Raw genomic sequence first — 26,953 nt, forward strand, 5'->3', positions numbered from 1 at the left:
CTCTAAATGTGGTTTACGCACACTGTGGGGCTCAGAAAAGAAGGGAGCATTTGGATTTGGGAGCGCATTTCACTTTTCCAGAGCCTTTATGCTACCAGTAATGTGGAAGTCCTCTATAATTTCATTGATAGATGAAGTACATAAGTAGGGGCTTTGTTGTGGATTGATTTAAAGATTTTGTTAGGAACATTTTACATAGTATTTTGTATCACATTTATCCAGTGTTTTACACTGAGCACTTCAGGGTTTCCATCTAAATCTCCAAGTGTCATAATTCAGATAAAACCCAGAAGGATCCATTCACTATAACAAGGCAACAGAGTTACTGCATTCAGCTGTGTCCTTTTCAGAAGTGCACAAAACTGAGGCCGACTGTGCTTTTATGCACGCATAAAAAGACGGACACCGCTAGATGACAGGCCAGACAGTGTCCACAGTGCCTCCATCTGCCTCATTATAGGGAATCTTCCACCGAGGGAACAGTTTCAATTACGTATCTCAGAGATTTACATGGAAATTTCGGTGTAAGCGCTCAGCACAGAGTGCAGGATAAATGTGAGCCGAGCCTTACTGCGATCTTTGGGATGCAGAATGAACAAATCAACAGCAGATGAAGAATTGGTTTTATTTTTTTTACGCCATTCCTCGTGCGGTAAAAATGAGAAAACTTTATTCTTCAGGTCAGTGCGATTCCACAATTTTACACAATAAAAACTATTTTATAGAAAAAATAATTATTTTTGCATACTTGCACTTTTTTATTTTTCCGCTAATGAAGCTGTATGATGGCTTTTTTGGCAGGACAAGATGATGTTTTCAACTATACCATTTTTATTTACAATTGTGTTTTTGATCACGTTTTATTCCACTTTTTGTTCAGCAGTATGATGCTAAAGCATTAGTTTTTTTTAAATTTTTTTTGCGGTGTTCACTCAGAGGTTAATATTGTGACATTTTTAAAGAGCAGGTCGTTCTGGCAGGGCGATACCAAATATGTGTACTTTTTTGTTTTTTTTTTCCATAAAAATATATATTTATGGGAAATATATATATATATATATATATATATATATATATATATATATATATATATATATATAATTATTTTCTGATTTTTTTTAATATTTTTACAACTTTTTTACTCTTTTTTTACTTAGTCCTACAATGGTACTTTGACTTTCAGCACTCTGATCGTAGTTATAAATCATTGCAATGCAAGAGCATTGCTATGCTTTGTAACTGTCAGTGCTGCAATTACACATTTTAGTTAGATCATGCACTGTGCATGATCTAACTAACTTGCTAAAGTATGGTAACACAGATGTCGTCATGTTGACATTGGGTCATCATGGCAACGAATGGGCCACCGCGATGAAGTCCTGGGGATGCTGATCAAAGGCCAATGGGGCTCCCTCCCTCTGCCATTTAAATGTTAAGATCGATATGGATTGCACATTTAGGGGGCTAAACTTCTAGGAATGGTGCGGGTACCGGTCCTGGCAGTGAGTGCCAGGTGTCAGCTGTGAGATTCACTTACCACTAGTCATCGACCGCTCCTGTAGCACAAAATCGCATTGACTTATCAATACATCCAAATCAGTAAGTACTTACCGACCTGGACGTATGGATATGTCTAAGGTTGTGAAGGGGTTAAGCAAGAGGCACCACTAACCAAACAACACAATGAAGATCAAGGACTTGGAGATCTCCAAACAAGCCAAGACAAAATTGTTTTGAGAAGTACAAGTTAGGGTTGGGTTATAAAAAAAATCCCATACTGATAATCCCCCGAAGCACCATCAAATCCATTATCATTAAATGGAACATAGTACCACAAAACAACTGGCAAGAGAGGGCCGCCCACCAAAACTCTTAGCTCCGGCAAAGAGGGCATTAATCAGAGAAGCAGCACAGAAACCCAAGGCAACCCTGAAGGAGCTGCAGAGTTCCCAATCAAACAGTGGAGAATCTGTCCATGCGACCACAATAAACCGTACACTTGTAAGCAGAACAGGGCTGGGGGTACCTTTCTTGTGATGGCTCCAGAACTATCGGGTCTGTCTACTCTGTTGTCGGAATCAACCTTTGCACTTAGCAGCAGGGGGTGTGTCTGAGACTAAAAAGGGATAGCGCGTGCGGAAGCGGGCAGACTTGGCGGGAACTGACAGCGGGCAGCAGGGGGAGTTGAGCGCTCTATCCCTCGAGCACCATATCAGCGCAGGCCCGCACTCCAGCATCCCCGCTGCCACCCTCAGAGACTGTGAACTGAGAAACACTGTGTGCCCATTGGCCCCCACAAATCAAGGTGCCAAACGCTCCGGGCTCGTGAGTACTGTGCGCATGCCACCTAAGAAGTATCGGGTGTGTGACCGTGATCTGAATCCTGACCCCCGATTCATATTTGTCGGGCCATGTTGGGCTCCGACATTGCTGTGGCCTATGCTTTACGCTCCGCAACACCCGCTGGACTGAGGATCCCGCACGAGACACCAGAGATTCACCGCTACTGGAAGGAAACAGCTCGTCGTTGTCTTCAGCATTACACCGGATTAATCCCGTGCTGACAGTTGTTGGCACCAACGCTTGTTTCTTGGACTCTACAGTCTGGAAGTCGTCAGAACGGATAAGTGTCACCGTAAGAACTGCTACCGTCATTGCCCCGATTTAGTCCAAACTGCATACCCTTATTTACCTACACTATACCCGTTAAACCCTATATCTCCCTGCGTTGAGTACATACCTGTTAAAGTAAAAATACATTAACCCTTGCTCTGTCTCCTGTTCATTACTGCATCCTGCAATCTGCTCACACACTCCATAAAGGTAGCTTTTCATAGAATCATAGAATCATAGAATCGTAGAGTTGGAAGGGACCTCCTGGGCCATCTGGTCCAACCCCCTGCTCAAAGCAGGATTCGCTAAATCATCCCAGTCAGATGTCTGTCCAGCCTCTGTTTGAAGACTTCCATTGAAGGAGAACTCACCACTTCTCGTGGCAGCCTGTTCCACTCATTGATCACTCTAACTGTCAAAAAGTTTTTTCTAATATCTAATCTGTGTCTCCTCCCATTCAGTTTCATCCCATTGCTTCTAGTCTTTCCTTGTGCAAATGAGAATAAAGTTGATCCTTCTACAATGTGACAGCCCTTTAGATATTTGTAGACAGCTATTAAGTCTCCTCTCAGTCTTCTCTTTTGCAAACTAAACATTCCCAAATCCTGCAACCTTTCCTCATAAGACAGGGTTTGCAGACCGGTCACCATTCTGGTCGCTCTTTTCTGAACTTGCTCCAGTTTGTTGATGTCTTTTTTAAAATGTGGTGCCCAAAACTGGACACAATATTCCAGATGAGGTCTGACCAAAGAGGAGTAGAGGGAAATAATGACTTCACGTGATCTAGACTGTATGCTTCTGTTAATACATCCTAGAATTGCATTTGCCTTTTTTGCTGCTGCATCACACTGTTGACTCATATTCAGTCTGTGATCTATTAGTATACCCAAGTCTTTTTCACATGTGCTGTCACTTAGCCCTATTCCTCCCATTCTATATATGCTTTTTCCATTTTTATTGCCCAGATGTAGTACTTTGCATTTCTCCCTGTTAAAAACCATTCTGTTTGTTGCTGCCCACTTCTCCAGTTTATTTAAATCTTTTTGAATCCTCTCTCTCTCTTCTCTAGTATTAGCTATCCCTCCTAGCTTTGTGTCATCAGCAAATTTAATCAGTTTACCCTCAATGCCTTCATCTAAATCGTTGATAAAGATGTTGAACAATACAGGGCCCAGGACAGAGCCCTGTGGTACCCCACTTGAGACATTCTTCCAACTGGATGTGCAGCCATTTACGACCACTCTTTGGGTCCGATCACTAAGCCAGTTATGAATCCACCTAACAGTTGCCTTGTCCATTCCATACTTAATCATTTTTTCAATAAGGATTGTATGAGAGACTTTGTCAAATGCTTTGCTGAAGTCAAGATATACTATATCTACAGCATTTCCTTGATCCACCCAATCAGTGATACCGTCATAGAAGGAAATTAAGTTAGTCTGACATGACTTATTAGTTACAAACCCATGCTGACTCTGTTTAATCACTTCATTCTTATCCAGGTATTGACATACATGTTGTTTAATAATTTGTTCAAAGATCTTTCCTGGTATAGAAGTCAGACTCACCGGCCTTTTTCACCGGCCTTTTCTAGTAGACTGAGCATAGAAAAGCCTTTACTCACACACAAAAATTTTAAGGTTTATTTTGAATTTGCCAAAAGACATATGGGAGACTCCCCAAATGTATGGAGGCAGGTGTTGTGGTCAGATGAAACCAAAATGGAACTTTTTAGCTACCCAGGTAAATGCTATGTTTGGCACCAAACCAAAATAGATTATTACCCCAAGAACATCATCCTCACAGTGAAACATGGTGGTGGCCGCATCTTGCTGTGGAGATGATTTTCAGCAGCAGGGACAGGGAAAATTGTTTCAGTCGAGTGGAAGATGGATGGTGGGAAACACAGGAATATTGCTGAACAAAACCTGTTTCAGTCTATTAGTATTTGAGACTGGGACGGAGGTTCACCTTCCAACAAGACAATGACCGAAAGCATACTGCTAAAGTAGTGGTTTCAAGGGAAACGTGTAAATGTTTTGGAGTAACCTAGTTAAAGCCCAGACCTTAATCATATTGAGAATATGTGAAGAGACTTGAAGTTTGAAATTCACCAGAGGAAATCATCTAAGTTGAAGGAGCTGGAGCAGTTTTGCCTTGAGGAATGGGCAAAAATCCCAGTGGCAAAATGTAAAATGCTCATAGAGACTGATCCAAAGTGTACTAATACGCAAGAGACTGATATAAAAACATAAAACAGATTTACAAGCATTTATGATGCTTGTAAACATAGAAGTGTAATTAGAACAGCTGCTCATTAGCTTGGCAATTTAAATGTTTAAATACTAGCCCAGGCCCTAGCATTGTGCAATCTTACAATATGTATTCATGTAAGAAGATGAGCCCAGAACAGAGTCAGCGGTTCTCTATGCACTTTAGGGACGGAACCTTCGGGACTGTCACCACTGTTGCCGGGGGACAATTTATCCGAGAGGAGAGGACCTTTGCACTGGACAGTAGGGGATGTGCGGGAGATAAAAGGGACTGAGTGCGGGAACAGGGGAGATTTGGCGGAAAGGCGAAACGAGAACAAGGAGAAGGTTGACTCCCTCTCCACTGCTCCGACTGCAAACGCCCCATGCTCTAGTTCCCTGCAGACTGACTTACCATCGGAGTGCATCCTGACTGAGCTGCCCCTGGACGTTCCCATAGTGGTCCGGTCCTTATCACTTGCAGTGAAAGATAATTTTACTCGCTCTGATCATTGCGAGCCCCGCCAGAGGTACGCACGCTGCTGTGGCCTGCGAGCCTGCATGCTGCTTGTGTTCTGCGACATCCAACGAACTTCACTTCCAGTACCTTTACATTCACACTGAATACTGATTGCTTCAATTTCTGCTGCACCCTGGGGTAATGGTTCTAATTTCCATATAGAAATTTTTCAATTTGGAGAAGACAGATGTCTCTAATAAATTGTCCATTCAGTGTATAATGCTGGTGGATAAAACAAGACTGAACACAAGACCTTCACAGTCATCTACACATAAAAGAAGAGATTTCATGGAACCTTCTTTCCATCTACCTGATGATCTTGAGGAACATCAGGATCTTCTTGTTTATAGTGCTGTGGAAGAGGACGGTGACATCTCTCTGGTGTTGTCTTATTGGACACAACTGGAGGAAACACATACAGGGACTGAATTCATTCATTACATACAGATAATTATAGGCCATGTGTATGTATTCCTGTCTATAACCTGGTGATGTGAGGGGCTGGGGAACCTCCATCATGACGTCCTTGTACAGATCTTTGTGTCCTTCTAAATACTCCCACTCCTCCATGGAGAAATAGACAGTGACATCCTGACACCTTATAGGAACCTGACACATACAATGATACCGTCATATCCCTGATCCCTTCATAGTGTTACTATATAATGTCCCAGCATTCCCAGCAGTGTCACCTCTCCAGTCAGCAGCTCAATCATCTTGTAGGTGAGTTCCAGGATCTTTTGGTCATTGATGTCCTCATGTATAAGGGGGTGAGGTGGAGGCCCCGTGATTGGGCTCAGGAGTCTTTCCCACCCCTCAGACACAGGGGCCAGACAGCCCTCACTTGAGGTCTTTTTCAATACTGCGTAATCCTGGTTATGGAGAGACACATTAATAAATCTCACTACAGACTTTTCCAGAGTCCTCACCTCTCCAGCTCTGTCCATATGTTATTCCCATAGATAAGAATGATGTAATGTGACATCATCAGAATCTCTCACCTCTCCAGTAAGCCGGAAGAGGATCTCTAGGGTGAAGTGTAGTATCGTCTCCGCCATCTTGTCCCTGTCCCTATCCATCCTTGTAGGGTCACTCAGGAGAATTCTCTTATATAGAAGATCTCCACTGAGAGGATCCGATATTGTAGGGACCTGAATGGGGAGAAGATGACGATGTAACATCATAAAGATCCCATGTAAGAAATCTCCAGAGCTGTTACAGGCTTCAAGTGATCACTACATCCATTCATGGCCCCAGTATAACACACAATCCGATTATTGTCACATACAGAGATTAATCACATAATATCTCCAATCCAGCACCAAAAACACAGAACAATTCTGAAAGAAAAATCTAAAATATCTGAATCATTATTAAGAATTTCATAAAAACAAGAAGAAAAAAGTTATAAAGTGCCGGGAACATCCGCAAAGATCGGAATGGCAGAACCGGGGACGTCAGTAACAGATAATGTTTAAAACATTATCCCCTTCAGCCCCCATGCCTGTTTACATCTTCATGACCAAGCCAATTATGATAATACAGTGTCAATTTATGAGGTAATAACTCTGGAACGCTTCAACAGATCCCACTGATTGTAAGAATGTGTTTTCATGACATATTGTACTTCATGATGGTAACATTTCTTCGATATGACTTGTGTTTATTTGTGAAAAAACTGATATTTGGTGAAAATGTAAAAAATGTTGCAACTGTAAGGTAGCGCTTGTTATTAAGGTTGGGGATACTTGCTTTGCAGCCAAATAACCAGATTCTGCACAGGTTTTCCATAAAACAATAACAGTCCATGCGGTTTATTCAGGCATCATAAACCCAAAGCAATAGAAAGTTCACATCAAACAGAATAGCGTCCATGACAGAGCTCCACTCTGTTAACCCTGTAGTCACACAGGTTTATGCAATGTCCAATACGCAGGCTCTCTAGCCTCACAGTTATCTCATCCCGTGGGCCAGGTTACCTCATGGTTTCTTCACCACACTGCAGACGTCCATTCCCTCCTCTGGGAATTCTCAGACACGTGCAGCCATTACACACAAGCACTTCAGGAAGGCAGACACATCTTCCAGCGAGACCTTCCAAAAGGACCAACCGGGTCCAAGCATTCACTCATGTGACCTATCCTGGCCACCTTATATGGTCCGTAGCCACGCCCACCGGATCACATGGCTATGACCTCATCACAGGTCCTACAAGCACACTCATATAGTCTTTACTATAGGCGTTTTTAAACACACACCTCTGGGTGGGTTTGTAGGTAGCTGGTTCTGCCCGTCTCACCAGCTACCTGGAAAGCTCTCCTTGACACAGTGTAGGAAAAGCTCAGCAGTACTTCTGCTGATCAACACACATATTCAAGCTTCCATCCCAAGGCCGCCTACCTTGGGATACATAACGATCATTCAGCATCCTGACACTCATCCTCTCTCCTGGGACACCCACACAGCACCCCCTAGCGGACACAGTGGTCACTACACCACACAACGTTCAATCATTTCATTTTAATGCCCACAAATCAGAGCATTATGTCACACAAAATAGTTAATAAATAACATTTCCCACATGTCTATTTTACATCATCGCAGTTTTTGAAACATATTTTTTTTTGTTAGGAAGTTATGGGGGTGAAAATTTGACCAATGATTTCTAATTTTTTCAACAAAATTTACAAAACCATTTTTTTTAGGGACCACATCACATTTGAACAGACGTTGAGGGGCCTATATGACAGAAAAAAACTAAAGTGATACCATTTTAAAAACTGCACCCGTCAATGTGCTCAAAACCACATTCAAGAAGTTTATTAACCCTTCAGAAACGTCACAGGAATTTTAAGAATGTGACAGGAAAAAATGAACATTTAACTTTTTTCAAAAATGTTTTTCTTTAGATGCAATGTTTTTTATTTACACAAGTGTAACAGGAAAAAAGGACCACAAAATGTGTTGTGCAATTTCTTCTGAGCATGCGAATACCCAGTATGTGGGGAAAACCAGGGCTCGGAAGGAAAGGAGCGCCATTTGACTTTTTGAATGCAAAATTTGCTGGAATAATTAACAGATGCTATGTCGCGTTTGGAGAGCCCATGATGTGCCAATACAGTGGAAACCCCCCACCAGTGACCACATTTTGCAAACTAGACCCCTTACGGAATGTGTATAGATGTGTGGTGAGCACCTTGAATTCCAAGGTGCTTCTCAGAAGTTTATAACATTGAGCTGTGAAAATTACCAAAAAAACCACATTTTTCCCACATTGACCCCAAATTTGTTGCGCAATTTGTCTTGAGTACGCAGATACCCCATATGTGGTGAAAAACTACTGTTTGGGTGCACGACAGGGCATAGAAAGGAAGGAGTGACATTTTGTAATGCAAATTTTGATAGAATGATCTGCAGGTATCGTGACACATTTTGAGAGCCCCTGAGGTGCCTAAACAGTGGACACTCCCCATAAGTGACCCCATTTTGGAAACTAGACCCCTCAAGAAATGTATCTAGATGTGTGGCGAGCACAAGCGCCAAGTGCTTCATCGAAGTTTATAACGTAGAGACGTGAAAATAAAAAAAAATCATATTTTTCCAACAAAACGTTGTTTTAGCCCCAAATTTTTTCTTTTCACAAGAGAAACAGGAGAAAATGGACTCTAAAATTTGTTGTCCAATTTTTCCAGAGTACGCTGAGATATTGGAGTAAAGATTTTACTGGACAGGTTTTAGGATGTCATGTCACAATGGCAGAGCCCTTAGGGTGCTAGAACAGGAGAACCCCCATAAGAGACACCATTTTACAAACTCCACCTCTTGAGGAATTATTCGAGGGGTGCAGTGATCATATTGACACCACAGATGGGTCACATAATTTGATACCATTGGACTGTGAAGAAAAAATAATTACCAAAATTTTGTTTTAACCCCAGATTTTAAACACCGGAAAGGGGAAAAATTAGAACCAAAACTTGTCCCACAATTTCTGCTTCATTATGTCCAAAAATGTCCACACAAATAAACTTATGACACTTCAAAATGACATACTACCAAATACGGACTTATGGATTTTACAACCAAAAAAAAAAAAGAATGATATAATGTTAAAACAATGTTCCAAGCTTTATTATTGTAAATTTAAAATACAAAAGAAGGCACAAAAACAAAAGAGCAATGTGTCCAGTCGGGGTGGAGGGGGGGATTCCTTGCCTGTCCTGACTGCTTATTACATGGTCCTGAGGTTATATAATCAAGGTACAGTGAGATATTCTTTTTACATTATTGCAGCGCATCTTCCCTGCTTGTCTACATGTTATATACTAACATATACATATGCGTATAGCAATGTGGAATATCTTTAGTACCCTTTATAGGCTACATTAAGGCCATGGTTATTATACTTGTATACAGCTTACCTATTCTATTATCTTATTTAATATCTCGACCAAGTCATCTCTGAAACCATACAGCAATTGGGTAATAGGGGCTTGTGACCCCTTTAATTTATTATATTCTCCATACCACTGTGGCATATATTAACCCTGTGAGAAATATTTACCCCATTTACCCCTGCTGATGACATGGCTATTCATAGAATTCCTGGGTGAAAATACAACTTGCTTAAAGGCGCACAGGGTGATATACTCACCTGTGATAGGGCTAGGAACCCCCTGCTGGACACTGCTATTTTGTTTTTGTGCCTTCTTTTGTATTTTAAATTTACAATAATAAAGCTTGGAACACATTACTTTAACATTATATGGATCTCTTCTTTCAGCTGAAATACGAAAGTCCTTATTTGGTAGTATATAATTTCTGCTTAATGTAGAAATACCCTTTATATGGCTGTACAGTACTGCTTTAGTCATACGATGAGACACAGGCGGGACGAAGGGCTATTTGCCAACTGGAGAGCAGATTTTCCTAGAAGAGTTGCCAGACACCATATACAGAGCCCGTAATTGCTAAAAGAGCAGAATCCCCCTCAAGTGACCCCATTTTGGAAATTATACTCTTTTGTGAATTTATCTACAGGTGTAGTGACGATTTTTGACTCCATGGGTGTTTTCCAGAAACAAGCAGCAGTGGATGTTGGTGAGTTAAAATTGCAAATTGCCGTTGTAGTGACCAGTACGCTGTTGTGACCAGTACGTTTTATTCGCTACAGAAATGCCAAACATTTGGACTCTAAATGTGGTTAAGGCACACTGTGGGGCTCAGATGGTAGATGGCAATTTAGATTTGGGAGCGCAGAATTTGATGAATTTCTTTTGGGGTGCGAGGAGCCATTCTGCTTCTCCAAAGCCTTTGTGCTACCAGTATCGTGGAAGTCCCCTATATTTCCATTAACAGATGACGGACCTGAGTGGATTGTGTTAAAACTTTTATTGGGAACATTTTACATTACGTTTGGGATCACAGTTATCCTGTTCTCTACGCTGAGCACTTACTTTGGGGAATCCATTCAAATCTCCAAGTGGCGTGATGCATACAAAACCCCCAAAAGGATCCATTCACTATAATGAGGCAGGCAGAAGAGTTACTCTGGACTCCGTCTGGCCTCTGTTCAGTGGGGTCCTTCCTTTCAGAGGTACACACGTCTAAAAAGGTCACATTTATCCAGTGTTTTACGCTGAGGAATTACTTCAGGATTTCCAACTAAATCTCCAAGTGACATAATTCAGATACAACTGTAGGATAGGCGAGGGAGTGATCCAACAGGAATGGGGGGTGACCCACTTCTTGCCGCCGACAGACACGAGACTGAGACAGGGGTTATATTCAACAGGTCCGTTTTTATTGTCCGCCTCTCTGATGACCACCGCAATTCATCACAGGAATTTCACAGTCCTTTTTGCTCATAGACCCGGGTACCTTCACTTCTTATTTTCACCGTCGTGGCGTCCTTTGTGGCTCTTCCCACTGTGGCTGCCCTAGGCACATCCACCACAGTGCTTCACCATTCAAAGTACGCCGTCACTTGGTACCCCCAGACCGTCTCCGTCTGCGGCTACTGTCCTCTGGGCCACCCCCGTAACAGTCTCAACTGTCAGTTTTCTCTCTGAAGGCTTTTTGCTGACTTTCTCTCTACGGCAGATCCTTCTCACTAGTGAGCTCCACTGGCTGACTGGACTTTCCAGAACCTTCCCTCAGCCTTTATACTCCCAGTCCTGGTAGCTCCGCCCACTATCACCTGACAGTTACCTTGACCAATGGCAGTTACACAGTCACTCTCCTACACTCCCCACTGCCTTCTAATGGTCAAACTGCAACACGGCACCCCTTTCTCTTTATCTCAGCGCCCCTGTACCTACACTGCGCTGTCCCTCTGCCTCTCACCACAGGCAGACCTGTCCGTCAGTTCAACCTCCCCACACAACCCAGAAGGATCCATTCACTATAACGAGGCAACAGTGTTATTCCATTCAGCTGTGTCCTTTTAAGAAGTGCACAAAACTGTTTGCTACTGTGCTTTTATGCACGCATAAAAAGACGGACACCACCAAATCACAGGCCAGACAGTGTCCACAGAGACTCCATCTGCCTCATTATAGGGAATCTTCCAAAGGGGGTTCCAACTGAATCACGTATTTCAGAGAATTACACTGAAAATTATTTATTTATTGTTTAATTATTTTTTTTTTTTTTTTAAGAAAATATTTTTAAAATTTTTTTTACTTCTTTACTTTGTCCCACTATGCAGGAGCTTTACAAACTGTCAGGGCTGCATTGACAAACTTGATACTTCATGCTCTGAGCATGATCTAGCAAGTTTGCTAGCTCTGGTGACCTGGATGTTGTTATGCCGACCTCGGGTAACCATGGCAATGATCGACCCCTCGCGATGGCATTGCGGGGGCGCTGATCAGAGAGGGCTCCCTCCATCTGATTTCCTGCTAAATACTGTGATCGATAACAATTGCAATATTAAGATAAGATAAGATAATCCTTTAATAGTCCCACCATGGGGAAATTCAGAGCATTACAGCAGCAAGGCAGGAACAAGTACAGATACAGATGCATAAAGGCATTACATTGACAGTAGGTAGGTACATATACGAAATAAAAAGATATAACCGGACTATCACAACTTTGGATCTATCAGTTCACTGTTTGGGTCGTTCTCCGTTTTGGATAGTGCTGTTTATACAGTCTAACTGCAGCAGGAAGGAAGGACTTTCGATAGCGCTCCCTCTCACATTTAAAATGAAGTAGCCGGTCACTGACAGTACTGCACATCTTTGTCACGGTCTCATGCATGGGATGGGAATCATTCTGCACCATGTAGCTCACCTTGGCCAGTATCCTCCTGTCGCCTACTTCCTGAACTGGATCAAGGGGGCATCCCAGGACAGAACTGGCCCTTCTAATCAGTTTGTCCAGACTATTCCTGTCCCTGGTTGATATGCCACTACCCAAGCACGCCACACCAAAGAAGATGACTGATGCCACAACAGAGTTGAAGAAGGATGCAAGGAGTGCCCCCCTAACTCCGAAGGCTCTCAGCTGTTATGATTGAGTCACCGTAGGAGGCAGACACAAAAAATAGAAGCTACGTCCAGAAAACCAGAGAAGTTGGCAACAATCAGATTGCAGACCCCTGAACCTATCAACACAACTAGCAGTAGCCGTGGGGGGTTCCTACGATGCCCTAGACCCCTCGATCACAGCCGGAGCGCTAAATAGCCTAAAGACAGAAAAGGAAATCTAAACTGCCCCAAAGCAGACCCCAAAGTAAAAGGCAGCCCCCAACATATAATGGCGGTGAAGCAAGATGAAAAAACACTCACACAGATAGAAAGATAGGCTGAGCAAACGATGGGGCCCAAGCTAGCTAAACAGAACAGGAAAGGAAGGTTGCTGTCTGCAATCTACCAAAACCCTATCAAAGACAAAAGCCAACAAGCTGATATGAAAAAGACCCTGAAGCAGCTAGGCTTCAAAAACTAAATCAGCACTCAGGTATTTTCAGAAGACAGAGCTAAAGGAATTAAGCACACCCCAGCAGGGAATGGCAGAAATCCAGAAAAACAAAGCAAAACAAAGTCTAAGCACAAATGCAAAAGACCGAGCAGAAAACTTAGCTTTAGAGGAGAAGGAATTCAGACTGGTCTCCAAGGATCCCACAGAGAAATCACCCGCAGGGCAGAAGGGCGTCGGCAGCCTTATATCCAGTCAGTAACTCCACTCAGCCAGTCATCATCATCAGGTGTTTGATAATCAGGCTCACTACCTTTCTTTACCAGAAGAGGGAGTTCCTCGGGCCTCAGTAGTGAAGGGGAAAATGAACTCACAACAGTACCTCCCCCTTGAGGAGGGGTCACCGAACCCTCAACCACACCACCAGGGCGATCAGGGTGAGCCCGATGAAAGGCACGCACCAATCTTTTTGGCATGAATATCAGAGGCAGAGACCCAGGAATTATCCTCCTGACCATAACCCTTCCACTTAACCAAATACTGGAGTCTCCGTCTAGCCAGACGGGAATCCAGTACTTTCTCTACCTCATATTCCATGTTACCTTCAACCAATACAGGGTCTGGAGGTGCCACCCCCGGAACAGGTTCAACAAACCTCTTCAACAAAGATTTATGGAACACATTATGGATTTTAAATGTGACAGGAAGAGCCAAACGAAAAGAGACCGGATTAATAATCTCCAAAATCTTGTAAGGTCCAATAAATCTAGGCTTAAACTTAGGAGAAGCCACCTTCATAGCAATATTTTTTGATGATAACCACACCATATCACCAACCTTAAACTGGGGACCAATGGTCCTATGTCGGTTGGAAAACCGCTGGGCCTTTTCCTGGGAGAGAGATAACTTATCCACCACTTGGTCCCAGATCTGGTGCATTCTCTCCACCACAGTGTCAACACCTGGGCAGGCAGAGGGCTCCACCTGCCCTGAAGAAAATCGAGGATGAAACCCAAAGTTACAAAAAAAAGGTGACATCAAAGTGGCAGAACTAGCTCTATTATTTAAAGCAAATTCGGCCAAGGGCAAAAATGAAACCCAATCATCCTGATCAGCAGAAATAAAACATCTCAAATATGACTCCAAGGTCTGGTTTGTTCTCTCTGTCTGCCCATTGGTCTGAGGGTGAAAAGCAGAGGAGAAGGACAACTGAATTCCCAGCTTGGAACAGAAAGTTCTCCAAAATCTAGACACAAACTGGACTTCTCTGTCAGATACAATGTTCTCAGGAATCCCGTGCAAGCGAACCACCTGTTGTAAAAACAGGGGCACCAACTCAGAGGAAGACGGCAACTTAGGGAGTGGTACAAGATGAACCATCTTAGAGAACCTATCACAAATCACCCAAATAACAGTCATCCTTTGAGAGACAGGCATATCAGAGATGAAATCCATTGAAATATGGGTCCATGGCCTCTTGGGGACAGGCAAAGGCATCAACAACCCACTAGAGCGAGAACACGATTTAGACCGGGAGCACGTCCCACAGGACTGCACAAAATTCCTGACATCACGAGACAAGGAGGGCCACCAAAAAAACCGACTCACCAGATCTCTAGTACCAAAAATACCTGGATGACCAACCAATGCAGAGCAATGAACTTCAGACATCACTCTCTTCCTCCACTGGTCAGGAACATACAACTTTCCACTGGGACAACGCTCAGGTTTGTCCTCCTGGAACTCTTCCAGAGCACATCCCAAATCGGGCGAGATGGCAGAAAGAACTACCCCTTCGCCTAAGATGGTAGCAGGCTTGGTCACCACAGGAGAATCAGCAAAGAAGCTCCTAGAGAGGGCGTCTGCCTTGACATTCTTAGTTCCAGGAAGAAAAGAAACCACAAAATCAAAACGTGTAAAAAACAAGGCCCACCTAGCCTGTCTAGGGTTCAAGCGCTTAGCCGACTCTAGGTAAATCAAATTCTTGTGGTCAGTGAGGACCACGACTTGATGCTTAGCTCCCTCCAACCAATGTCTCCACTCCTCAAATGCCCATTTCATGGCCAACAGTTCCCGATTCCCCACATCATAGTTACGTTCAGATGGAGAGAACCTTCGGGAAAAGAAAGCACAGGGATTCATTTTAGATGTTACAGGATCCTTTTGGGACAAAACAGCTCCTGCACCAATCTCAGAAGCATCCACCTCTACCTGGAACGGAAGTGAGACATCAGGTTGCCGCAAAACCGGGGCGGAGGTGAATCTTCGCTTCAGCTCCTGAAAGGAAGAAACAGCCTCCGGAGACCAATTTAAAACATCAGCACCCTTCTTAGTCAAATCAGTCAATGGCTTGGCAATACTAGAAAATTTTGCTATAAATTTCCGATAAAAATTAGCAAAACCCAAAAACTTCTGGAGGGCCTTCAAAGAAGTGGGCTGAACCCAATCGTAAATGGCCTGTACCTTGGCCGTGTCCATTTCAATAGTTGACGGGGACAAAATAAATCCCAAAAAAGAAATCCTCTGTACTCCAAAAAGGCATTTAGATCCTTTGACATACAGGGAATTCTCCCTCAAGATCCGGAACACAGTCCGAATATGTTCCACATGAGAATCCCAATCCTTGGAGAAGATCAAAATATCATCCAGATAGATAATCAAAAATTGATTGACAAAATCTCTGAAAATATCGTTCATGAAGCACTGGAAGACAGAATGGGCATTAGTGAGCCCAAAAGGCATCACCAGGTACTCAAAATGTCCCTCCGGAGTATTAAACGCCGTCTTCCATTCATCCCCATGCTTAATGCGAATAAGATTATACGCCCCCCTGAGGTCAAGCTTGGTAAACCAGCAAGTACCTTTAACTCTGGAGAATAGATCAGAAATCAGGGGTAACGGATACTGATATTTAACAGTAATTTTGTTGAGGGCACGATAATCAATACAAGGTCTTAATGATCCATCCTTTTTGGCTACAAAAAAAACCCGGCACCTAAGGGTGACGAGGATGGTCTAATATGACCCTTCTCCAACGCCTCCTTAATATAGGATCGCATAGCCTCGTGCTCGGGTACAGATAGATTGAAGAGCCGACCCTTGGGAAATTTACACCCCGGGCTCAGTTCAATTGCACAATCATAACTCCTATGAGGAGGCAGAGACGCAGACTCATTCTCACTAAATACATCATAAAAGTCCGCCAAATAATCAGAAACATCATGCGACTGAGGAGAGGTGGAAAACACCGGAGCCTCACTAAAGGCACAACAACCCCAACTCACAACTCACCACAGACACAGATTTCCAATCCAAAACTGGATTATGAATTTGTAACCAGGGAAACCCCAGAACAATAGTATCATGCAGATTATGCAACACCAAAAATCTGCAATTTTCTTGATGGTCTGGGGCGACCCGCATTACCACCTGGGTCCAAAACTGAGGTTTATTTTTAGCCAAAGGAGTAGCATCAATCCCCCTCAAAGGGATAGGCGTCTGCAGAGGTGTCATCGGAAATCCACAACGTTTAGCAAAATCCAAGTCCATTAGGTTTAGGGCTGCTCCCGAATCCACAAAAGCCTTGGCGGAAAATGTGGACAGGGAGCAGATCAGAGTAATAGCCAGAAGAAACTTAGGTTGAACACCACCAACAGAAAACGTGTGTTCAAAGCGTTTCTCTCGTTTAGGACAGACAGAAATAATATGCGAGCCATCTCCACTGAAAAAACACAACTTATTACGCCTTGTGAACTCCTGACGCTGCTCTCTGGAAAAATATCACATTGCATAGGTTCAGACATTTGTTCAACAGGTGGCAACACCTCTCGTGCAGCTTTGCATTCGCGCAAACGCCGATCAACCTGAATGGCTAATGACATAGAATCGTCAAGACCAGAGGGAACAGGAAATCCCACCATAGTATCTTTTACAGCTTCTGATAACCCCTTCCGAAAGAGAGCAGCCAAGGCATTATCATTACAGGTAGTAAGTACTGCCCACTTTTGGAATTTTTGACAGTACAATTCTGCAGAATCACGACCCTGGTTCAATGCCAGCAGGGTCTTTTCAGCCTGATCAATGGCATTAGGTTCGTCATACAACAACCCCAAGGCCTGAAAAAATGCGTTCACATTAGTCAGAATAGGATCATCTGGTTTCAAAGAAAACGCCCAATCCTGGGGATCGCCACGCAGCAAAGAGATGACAATTTTAACCTGCTGCGCAGAGCTCCCTGGCGAGTTAGGCTTCAAGGCAAAAAATAATTTACAATTATTTTTGAAATTCAAAAATTTAGACCGATCCCCAAAAAATACATCAGGTGTAGGAATCTTTGGTTCAGCAGCATGTGAATGAGCAAGGTAGGCGGAAATTCCCCGCACTTCCGCAGCGAGCTGCTCCACACGATCAGACAATTGCTTTATCTCCATTGAGAGAAAAAAAATTCCCCCTACGGCCTCAGAGATATAGAGGAAAAAATATACACACTTTTTTTTTTGTTACAATTCTTTCCTGCTACTGAGTACCCTAGGATCTGTGGTATGGCGGGTGATTCTGTTATGATTGAGTCACCGTATGAGGCAGACACAAAAATAGAAGCTACGTCCAGAAAACCAGAGAAGTTGGCAACTATCAGATTGCAGACCCCTGAACCTATCAACACAACTAGCAGTAGCCATGGGGGGTTCCTACGATGCCCTAGACCCCTCGATCACAGCCGGAGCGCTAAACAGCCTAAAGACAGAAAAGGAAATCTAAACTGCCCCAGAGCAGACCCCAAAGTAAAAGGCAGCCCCCAACATATAATGGCGGTGAAGCAAGATGAAAAAACACTCACACAGATAGAAAGATAGGCTGAGCAAACGATGGGGCTCAAGCTAGCTAAACAGAACAGGAAAGGAAGGTTGCTGTCTGCAATCTGCCAAAACCCTATCAAAGACAAAAGCCAACAAGCTGATATGAAAAAGACCCTGAAGCAGCTAGGCTTCAAAAACTAAATCAGCACTCAGGTATTTTCAGAAGACAGAGCTAAAGGAATTAAGCACACCCCAGCAGGGAATGGCAGAAATCCAGAAAAACAAAGCAAAACAAAGTCTAAGCACAAATGCAAAAGGCCGAGCAGAAAACTTAGCTTTAGAGGAGAAGGAATTCAGACTGGTCTCCAAGGATCCCACAGAGAAATCACCCGCAGGGCAGAAGGGCGTCGGCAGCCTTATATCCAGTCAGTAACTCCACTCAGCCAGTCATCATCATCAGACTCAGGTGTTTGATAATCAGGCTCACTACCTTTCTTTACCAGAAGAGGGAGTTCCTCGGGCCTCAGTAGTGAAGGGGAAAATGAACTCACAACAGTACCTCCCCCTTGAGGAGGGGTCACCGAACCCTCAACCACGCCACCAGGGCGATCAAGGTGAGCCCGATGAAAGGCACGCACCAATCTTTTGGCATGAATATCAGAGGCAGAGACCCAGGAATTATCCTCCTGACCATAACCCTTCCACTTAACCAAATACTGGAGTCTCCATCTAGCCAGACGGGAATCCAGTATCTTCTCTACCTCATATTCCATGTAACCTTCAACCAATACAGGGTCTGGAGGTGCCACCCCCGGAACAACAGGTTCAACAAACCTCTTCAACAAAGATTTATGGAACACATTATGGATTTTAAATGTGACAGGAAGAGCCAAATGAAAAGAGATCGGATTAATAATCTCCAAAATCTTGTAAGGTCCAATAAATCTAGGCTTAAACTTAGGAGAAGCCACCTTCATAGCAATATTTTTTGATGATAACCACACCATATCACCAACCTTAAACTGGGGACCAATGGTCCTATGTCGGTTGGAAAACCGCTGGGCCTTTTCCTGGGAGAGAGAGATAACTTATCCACCACTTGGTCCCAGATCTGGTGCATTCTCTCCACCACAGTGTCAACACCTGGGCAGGCAGAGGGCTCCACCTGCCCTGAAGAAAATCAAGGATGAAACCCAAAGTTACAAAAAAAGGTGACATCAAAGTGGCAGAACTAGCTCTATTATTTAAAGCAAATTCAGCCAAGGGCAAAAATGAAACCCAATCATCCTGATCAGCAGAAATAAAACATCTCAAATATGACTCCAAGGTCTGGTTTGTTCTCTCTGTCTGCCCATTGGTCTGAGGGTGAAAAGCAGAGGAGGACAACTGAATTCCCAGCTTGGAACAGAAAGTTCTCCAAAATCTAGACACAAACTGAACTCCTCTGTCAGATACAATGTTCTCAGGAATCCCGTGCAAGCGAACCACCTGTTGTAAAAACAGGGGCACCAACTCAGAGGAAGACGGCAACTTAGGGAGTGGTACAAGATGAATCATCTTAGAGAACCTATCACAAATCACCCAAATAACAGTCATCCTTTGAGAGACAGGCATATCAGAGATGAAATCCATTGAAATATGGGTCCATGGCCTCTTGGGGACAGGCAAAGGCATCAACAACCCACTAGAGCGAGAACACGATTTAGACCGGGAGCACGTCCCACAGGACTGCACAAAATTCCTGACATCACGAGACAAGGAGGGCCACCAAAAAGACTGACTCACCAGATCTCTAGTACCAAAAATACCTGGATGACCAGCCAATGCAGAGCAATGAACTTCAGACATCACTCTCTTCTTCCACTGGTCAGGAACATACAACTTTCCACTGGGACAACGCTCAGATTTGTCCTCCTGGAACTCTTCCAGAGCACGTCCGGAAGGTGTTAATATCTCCTGATAGTGACAACACACAGTGGGTGACGGCCATATTGGAGACTGTACAGTAACAGAGCAGGGAGAGACGTCAGGAGGGAAGTGACCCAATGTAATCCAACAAAGACAGAGACCCTGATATAGCGACACAGACGGGAACACGTTATGTCTCCTGGAATGGGACCGCAGCACTGAGGGGGTTAATGTCCCCTGTGCCCAGTAATGGGGAATCTCCAGCACCTACCTCCACCTGCAGAGCCGCACACCACATATATGGCTGCTCTGTGCGCACAGGACCTGGGATGAGGTCACAGGAGGGGAGGAGTCAGGGGTCACATGATACACATTACTTTCCGAAAATTCTAGAATGACTCCTCCATGCATGTGACTGATAACATGACTGTGAGGTCACCACAGGTCCTGTAAGCACAGAGCAGCCAAGGTTGGTTGAACCTACAATGTATAGGCTCCTTCCAGGTCCTTACTGCTGCCCATACATTCTACCTGGCTCATAATATTAATAATAATTATTATTATATTTATATAGCGCCAACATATTCCGCAGCACTTTATAAATAAGCAGTGACATATACAGACAAATTCAATACAAGGTAGCATAGTTTTAACAGTTACAGTAGGAGCGAGGGTGCTGCTCACAAGCTTACAATCTACATGGAAATAGGTGAAACATGCTTGTTATTTCAGGTCCAGCAATTGTAATAAATAGAGATTTTCATATAAAGCTGCATGATCCGGTCATCAGCCAGTGTGTTTAAGTGCAATTATAAGGGCAGTTGTCATGTGCATGGAGGGTGTGTGGACAGATGAATAGGAGGGAGCAGGTTCTGAATATTTAGAAAGAGGGAACATGAGAGAGTTAGGATAATGAGTTGAGGTGATAGGATTGTTTAAAGAGATGTGTTTTTAAAGCACTTTTAAGAAGGTGCAAGCTAGGGATCAGTCAGATCATGTGGGTTTGTTCATGCCAGAGAAATGGTGCAGCACAGGAGAAGTCTTGGAGACAGAGGTGCAAGGTCTGAATTATGGAGAATTTTAGTCAGGAGGGAAATGAGGGGCTGCACCATGGAGTCGTGTGAGGAGAGAATTGAGGAGCTGCACCATGGAGCCGTGTGAGAATACAGAGGTGCTGCACCATGGAGCCGTGTGATGAGAGAACTGAGGAGCTGCACCATGGAGCCGTGTGAGAAGAGGACTGAGGGGCTGCACCATGCAGCCATGTGAGGAGAGAACTGAAGGGCTGCACCATGGAGCCGTGTGAGGAAACGACTGAGAGGCTGCACCATGGAGCCGTGTGAGGAGAGGCCTGAGGGGCTGCACCATGGAGCCATGTAAGGAGAGAACTGAGGAACTGCACCATGGAGCCCTGTCAGAAGAGTACTGAGGGGCTGCACCACAGAGCCATGTGAGGAGGGGACGGAGGAGCTGCACCATGGAGCTGTGTGAGAAGAGGACTGAGGGGCTGCACCATGGAGCCATGTGAGGAGAGAACTGAGGGGCTGCACCAGGAAGCCGTGTGAGGAGAGGACTTAAGAGCTGCACTATGGAACCATGTGAGGAGAGGACTGAGAGGCTGCATCATGGAGCCGTGTGAGGAGAGGCCTCAGGGGCTGCACCATGGAGCCCTGTGAGGAGAGAACTGAGGAACTGCACCATGGAGCCGTGTCAGAAGAGTACTGAGGGGCTGCACCACAGAGCCATGTGAGGAGAGGACTGAGGGGCTGCACCATGGAACCATGTGAGGAGAGGACTGAGGGGCTGCACCATGGAACCATGTGAGGAGAGGACTGAGGGGCTGCACCATGGAACCATGTGAGGAGAGGACAGAGGGGCTGCACCATGAAACCATGTGAGAAGAGAACTTAGGGGCTGCACCATTGAGCCATATGAGGAGTGGACTGAGGGGCTTCACAAAGTACCCCTGTGAGTAGAGGACTGAGGAGCTGTTTGAAAACTGCAGGTTGAAATTTAATTTCTATATTTCTAAAGCTCTGGGTAAGTTTGCACATTGCAATTTGTTGGGTAAACGATCTGTAGCAAATTTCTCACTAGTAGACCACACTAAATCTTTCAGCTCTTGCTGACAATTTCTTTCCTCAGCAGCATTTAGATAAAAAAAAAGTAAATAAAACCCTGATCTCTTATATAACCAATTTATAAGGCCTCAGCAGTGGCTTTGTGTATCCCAGCCTTCTGTGGCCCCTTAGGCCTGTTTCACACATCAGTTTTTGAGGTCAGTTAAAATCCGCCAAAATGGCGGAAAAAGGATCCGCGGGCGATGAAACACCAACGGGAGCCACTGGTCCGTTGGAGAGCTGGAATCTGCAGTTAAAGGAACCGCGCCTGGGAAAAAAAAACAAAAACCTCATACCGGCGATGTAGCGGTATCCGGGAGCCGAAAGAAGAGAGCGGGCTGTAATACTATTGTAGGAACTCGAGGATTCTGATAGCGTGGGGCAATGAACAGACAGAAGCGGGTTACTTTAGTGCAAATAGTGTATTTTATAACAGCAGTGACACCCAAAAACAATATGCTGATAACCTGAAATGAGACAAGTCCTAAAGCTATATAGCAATTCAGTAAAGTTCCTAAAACAGAGTCCTCATAAACATGTGATCCAAGGTGAGTGTAACACTCAGGTGATGTGGCGCAGTTCACAACGTAGTGATGCAGAGAGAGTCCAATCAGGTATGTAGCAAGCACAGGGAAGTCCAGAACAAGTCTATAGGTAAATCCCAGATGCAGCAAGAGCACAGGAAAGTCCAAAAGCTGATTCACAAGTTGATCCATGGAGCGGCATGAACACAGGTGAGTCCAGAAACAGGTTCACATTAAGACATACGGTAGGTGACAGTTCCAACTGCTCTCATTGGGGAAGAGTGAAGGGTTAAGAACCACACATAGTTCAGGAACACAGTTCTTACCAAATACCGTGAACCAAGGGTTAAGTTCCAAAGATGAGTGCAGGTTTCCTACAGAGAACAGGGAATGTCCAGAGCCACAGCAGAAGCACACTCAGAAACCAGCAGCACAGCTGAAGGAAGCAGAATACTCCAGCAAGGAAAGGTAGCACCTGAGCCGGTTTTATACACATGAACAGGAAGTAGGGCACACAAAAACAGCAACCTCCATTTTAACAAAGGGCAAATTCATTCATAAGGTGATTTAGAAAACCCGGAATACTGACATTACTCCCCCCCTAGAAACGGCCTCAGGACGATCCCGGACCAGGTCTGTCTGGGTATCTCCGATGAAACTGAGCAACCTTCAGGGGAGCATTGATGTTACTTACTGGTTCCCAGGAATCGTCTTCAGGAGAGTAACCCTGCCATCTAACTAGATACTGAAGCCGGTTTCGATGAAGTCTTGAATCAATAATGTCCTGGACCACAAATTGTTCTTCGCCATTAACCAACACTGGTGGAGGAGGTGGTACGATACGTCCCTGAAACTTGTTAGGAGAAACCGGTTTTAATAAAGAAACATGAAATACTGGGTGTACCTTTAGAGTTCGTGGTAGCTTCAGCCGACAAGCAACGGAGCTCACAATCCCGGTAATTTTGAATGGACCGATGAACTTCTGTCCCAGTTTTTGCGAAGGAACACCCAACCTTAGATTCTTGGTAGACAACCAAACCGAGTTTCCTACCTTATACAAAGGTGCTGGTTTCCGGAACCTATCAGCTGACTTCTTGTAACGCTCCTGTGCTACAGTCAGAGAGTCCTTCAAAACTTCAAGATTACGTTGCAACAGCTCCACTCTGTCTTGAACCGCCGGTACCGAAGAGACAACCGGAGACCTAGGGAGAATATTTGGATGATATCCCAGATTGGCAAAAAAAGGAGTTACCTTCGTGGAACTGCTCTGTGAGTTGTTGTACGAAAATTCCGCTAAAGGAAGTAGCTTCAGCCAGTCATCCTGCAAATGACTGACGTAGCAGCGTAGATATTGCTCCAAGGTTTGATTGGTACGTTCGGTCTGCCCGTTGGTCTAAGGATGGTATGCAGAAGACAAGCAAACATTAATGTGGAGCGTAGAGCAAAATTCTTTCCAAAACCTAGTGGTAAACTGTATTCCCCTGTCAGAGATGATCTCATCTGGTACCCCATGCAGCCAGAAAACGTTCTGGATAACCAGATCCACTGTCTCTGTAGCTGAGGGGAGACCGGTACAAGGAATAAAATGGGCCGCCTTTGTTAAACGGTCCACTACCACCAAAATAGTGTTTTTACCGCCAGAGGTGGGTAACTCCACAATAAAGTCCATTGAAATAGACCCCCAAGGGCGAGATGGTACGGGTAGTGGTTTGAGAAGACCAGTAGGTGAAACACGAGGAACTTTGTACCGGGCACAAACCTCACAAGAGCGGACATACTCATTCACATCTTTTAAGCAGGTAGGCCACCAGAAAAAACGACTTAAAAATTCCTGAGTCTTCTGTACCCCCCTATGACCAGCCAATACGGAGTCATGGACCAATTTGAGGATTCGAAGTCTCATAGCCTCTGGGACGTAAATACGTCGATCTCTAAGCCACACACCATTCTGAAAGACAAGATTCACGTTGTCAGGTGGAGCACCAAGAAATGCATCACCGTCATAGGCCAACTTGATGTCCTCCCACAAGTCCCGGTCCTGGAGCACTCCTATGAAATTGGCATCAGACAAGATGGTCTTAGACGGGGTCCCAGGCACGGAGTCCACTGTGTGGATTTGGGATAATGCATCGGCCTTCCCATTACGTGAACCTGGGCGGTACGAGATAATAAAATCAAACTGGTTCAAGAACAAACTCCACCTAGCTTGTCGGGGAGAAAGACACCTGGCGGATTTAAGAAATTCCAAATTACGATGATCTGTGAGCACTACTACCTGTTGAGTTGCTCCCTGCAAATGGTGTCTCCATTCTTTAAAGGCGGAAATGATTGCCAAAAGTTCCTTATCTGCAATGTCATAATTTAGTTCAGCAGAAGATAACCTGCGCGAAAAGAAGACACACGGGTGCAGCAAACCTTTGTCTCCGGTTCGTTGTGAGAGGATAGCTCCCAGTGCACAGAAGCGTCCACCTCCACGATGAAAGGCAGTGCAGGATCCGGATGCATTAATATCAGAGCCATGGTAAAACAAACCTTGAGGCGGTCAAAGGCTTCCTGGACTTGCGAAGACCATACAAACTTCTTCCCCTTCTTAGTAAGGAGAGTGATGGGACGGACAATTTCCGAAAAATTCCGGATAAAACGTCTATAAAAATTAGCAAAACCAATAAATCGTTGTACCTCTTTGATGTTTCCTGGTACCGACCAGTCTATGATAGCCTGGATCTTGCTGGATTCCATGTTCAATCCCTGGGGAGAAATAATATAGCCCAGAAATTGCATTTCGGAGCAATGAAACTCACATTTTTCGAGTTTGATGTATAAATGATTCTCTCTTAAATGTCTGAGCACGGTCTTGACCGTGGTCCTGATGTTCCTGTAGAGAATCAGAGAAGATTAAGATGTCATCCAGGTAAATTACCACATAATGGTCCAATAAATCCCTGAAGATATCATTGGCTAAGTGTTGAAAAGCAGCAGGAGCGTTACACAGTCCGAATGGCATCACTAAATATTCAAAATGTCCATACTGGCATCTAAAAGCCGTCTTCCATTCGTCTCTGGGACGTATACGGAGTAAATTATATGCCCCACGAAGGTCTAATTTGGTAAACACCTTGGCTTGACGAACTCTTTCCAACATTTCAGGAATTAGCGGCAACGGGTACCTGTTACGAATGGTTACCTTATTTAGCTCCCGGTAGTCAATGCAGGGTCTTAGAGTCCCATCTTTCTTCTTTACAAAGAATATTGGGGCTCCCGCTGGTGAAGAGGATGGTCGAATAAACCCCTTGGCTAGGTTCTCATCTATATACTCTCGTAATGTTTTTAGTTCTGGAGCTGCCAGCGGGTAAACATGGCCAAAAGGGATCGCTGCCCCAGGAAGCAATTCTATGGGGCAGTCATATGGTCTATGTGGTGGGAGTTGGTCTGCCTTCCTTTTGTCACAAACGTCTGCGAATTCCTGGTAAACCAGAGGGAGAGTGGGTACCTGTATTGCCTCTTCCACGTCCCGGGTAACTGGAACCGTGACTGTTGGACAGATGGTAGGACTACCCTTCGAGGGGAAGGACATCTCCTTTGTTTCCCAATTGATGTTTGGATTTTGCGACCGTAGCCAGGGAATTCCTAAAATTATAGGAAAATGAGAAGATATTAGCATAAATGAAAGGGTTTCCTGATGGTCTGGTTCCATCTTACACTCCAGGAGCACCGTTTCCCGGTCTACTGGTCCAGAAGTTAATGGGGAACCATCCACCGTTTCCATGGTGACTGGCGAAGCTCTTAGTTGTGTCTTTATACCATGTTTCCTGGCAAAAGAAGAATCCATGAAATTCCCACCTGCTCCAGAGTCTATCATGGCAGAACTTGGTATCCACTGACCTTCCCACAGAATCTGAATAGGAAGAGAACAATGTGAATATTTTTCCCCTTGATCTTTAGGGGAAGTCGACATCAATGTTGGGGGAAACACAGCGTCTAGGTGTAGACTGGTCTCCGAAACTTCAGACTCAGCATCCGTATTGTCATAATCCCCTACTGCCGCTAAGACCTTGTTAGGTCGCCTGGGACATTTAGGACAATTAATGAGGAAATGGTCTGATTGACCGCAATAAAAACATAATCGTTCACGGAAATGGTATTCCCGGCGTTCATTATTCTCACGTCTTTGTAGCGAGTCCACTTGCATAGGCACCTCCTCGGTCTCCCGCGGGTTTTTGCCTGTAGTTTCCCTAGATGGAAGAGAAAAATTAGCAATGCGATTTAAAGCTGCCCATTTCTCTTGTCTGCGTTC

General features: G+C 44.4%; 2 protein-coding genes across 2 annotated transcripts in view; both read right to left on the reverse strand.

The window, feature by feature from the left end:
* Nucleotides 1-6,581, reverse strand: part of LOC141050996 (uncharacterized) — a 30,234-nt gene extending 23,653 nt beyond the window's left edge. Inside the window, exons 1-4 of the mRNA XM_073547774.1 lie at nt 6,387-6,581; nt 6,078-6,257; nt 5,871-5,994; nt 5,696-5,787 (exon numbers count right to left, since the gene is read on the reverse strand). Of these exons, the coding sequence (XP_073403875.1) occupies nt 5,696-5,787; nt 5,871-5,994; nt 6,078-6,257; nt 6,387-6,569 (579 nt within the window). The 5' untranslated portion in view covers nt 6,570-6,581. The remainder of the gene's footprint in view (nt 1-5,695; nt 5,788-5,870; nt 5,995-6,077; nt 6,258-6,386) is intronic.
* The window catches only part of LOC141051169 (uncharacterized), an 872,784-nt gene that overhangs the window by 32,403 nt on the left and 813,428 nt on the right, over nt 1-26,953 (reverse strand). The window lies entirely within an intron of this gene.

Source organism: Dendrobates tinctorius, unplaced genomic scaffold (assembly GCF_039654945.1).
Source record: "Dendrobates tinctorius isolate UK_male_01 unplaced genomic scaffold, ASM3965494v1 ptg000155l, whole genome shotgun sequence".
Classification (NCBI taxonomy): Eukaryota; Metazoa; Chordata; class Amphibia; order Anura; family Dendrobatidae; genus Dendrobates; species Dendrobates tinctorius.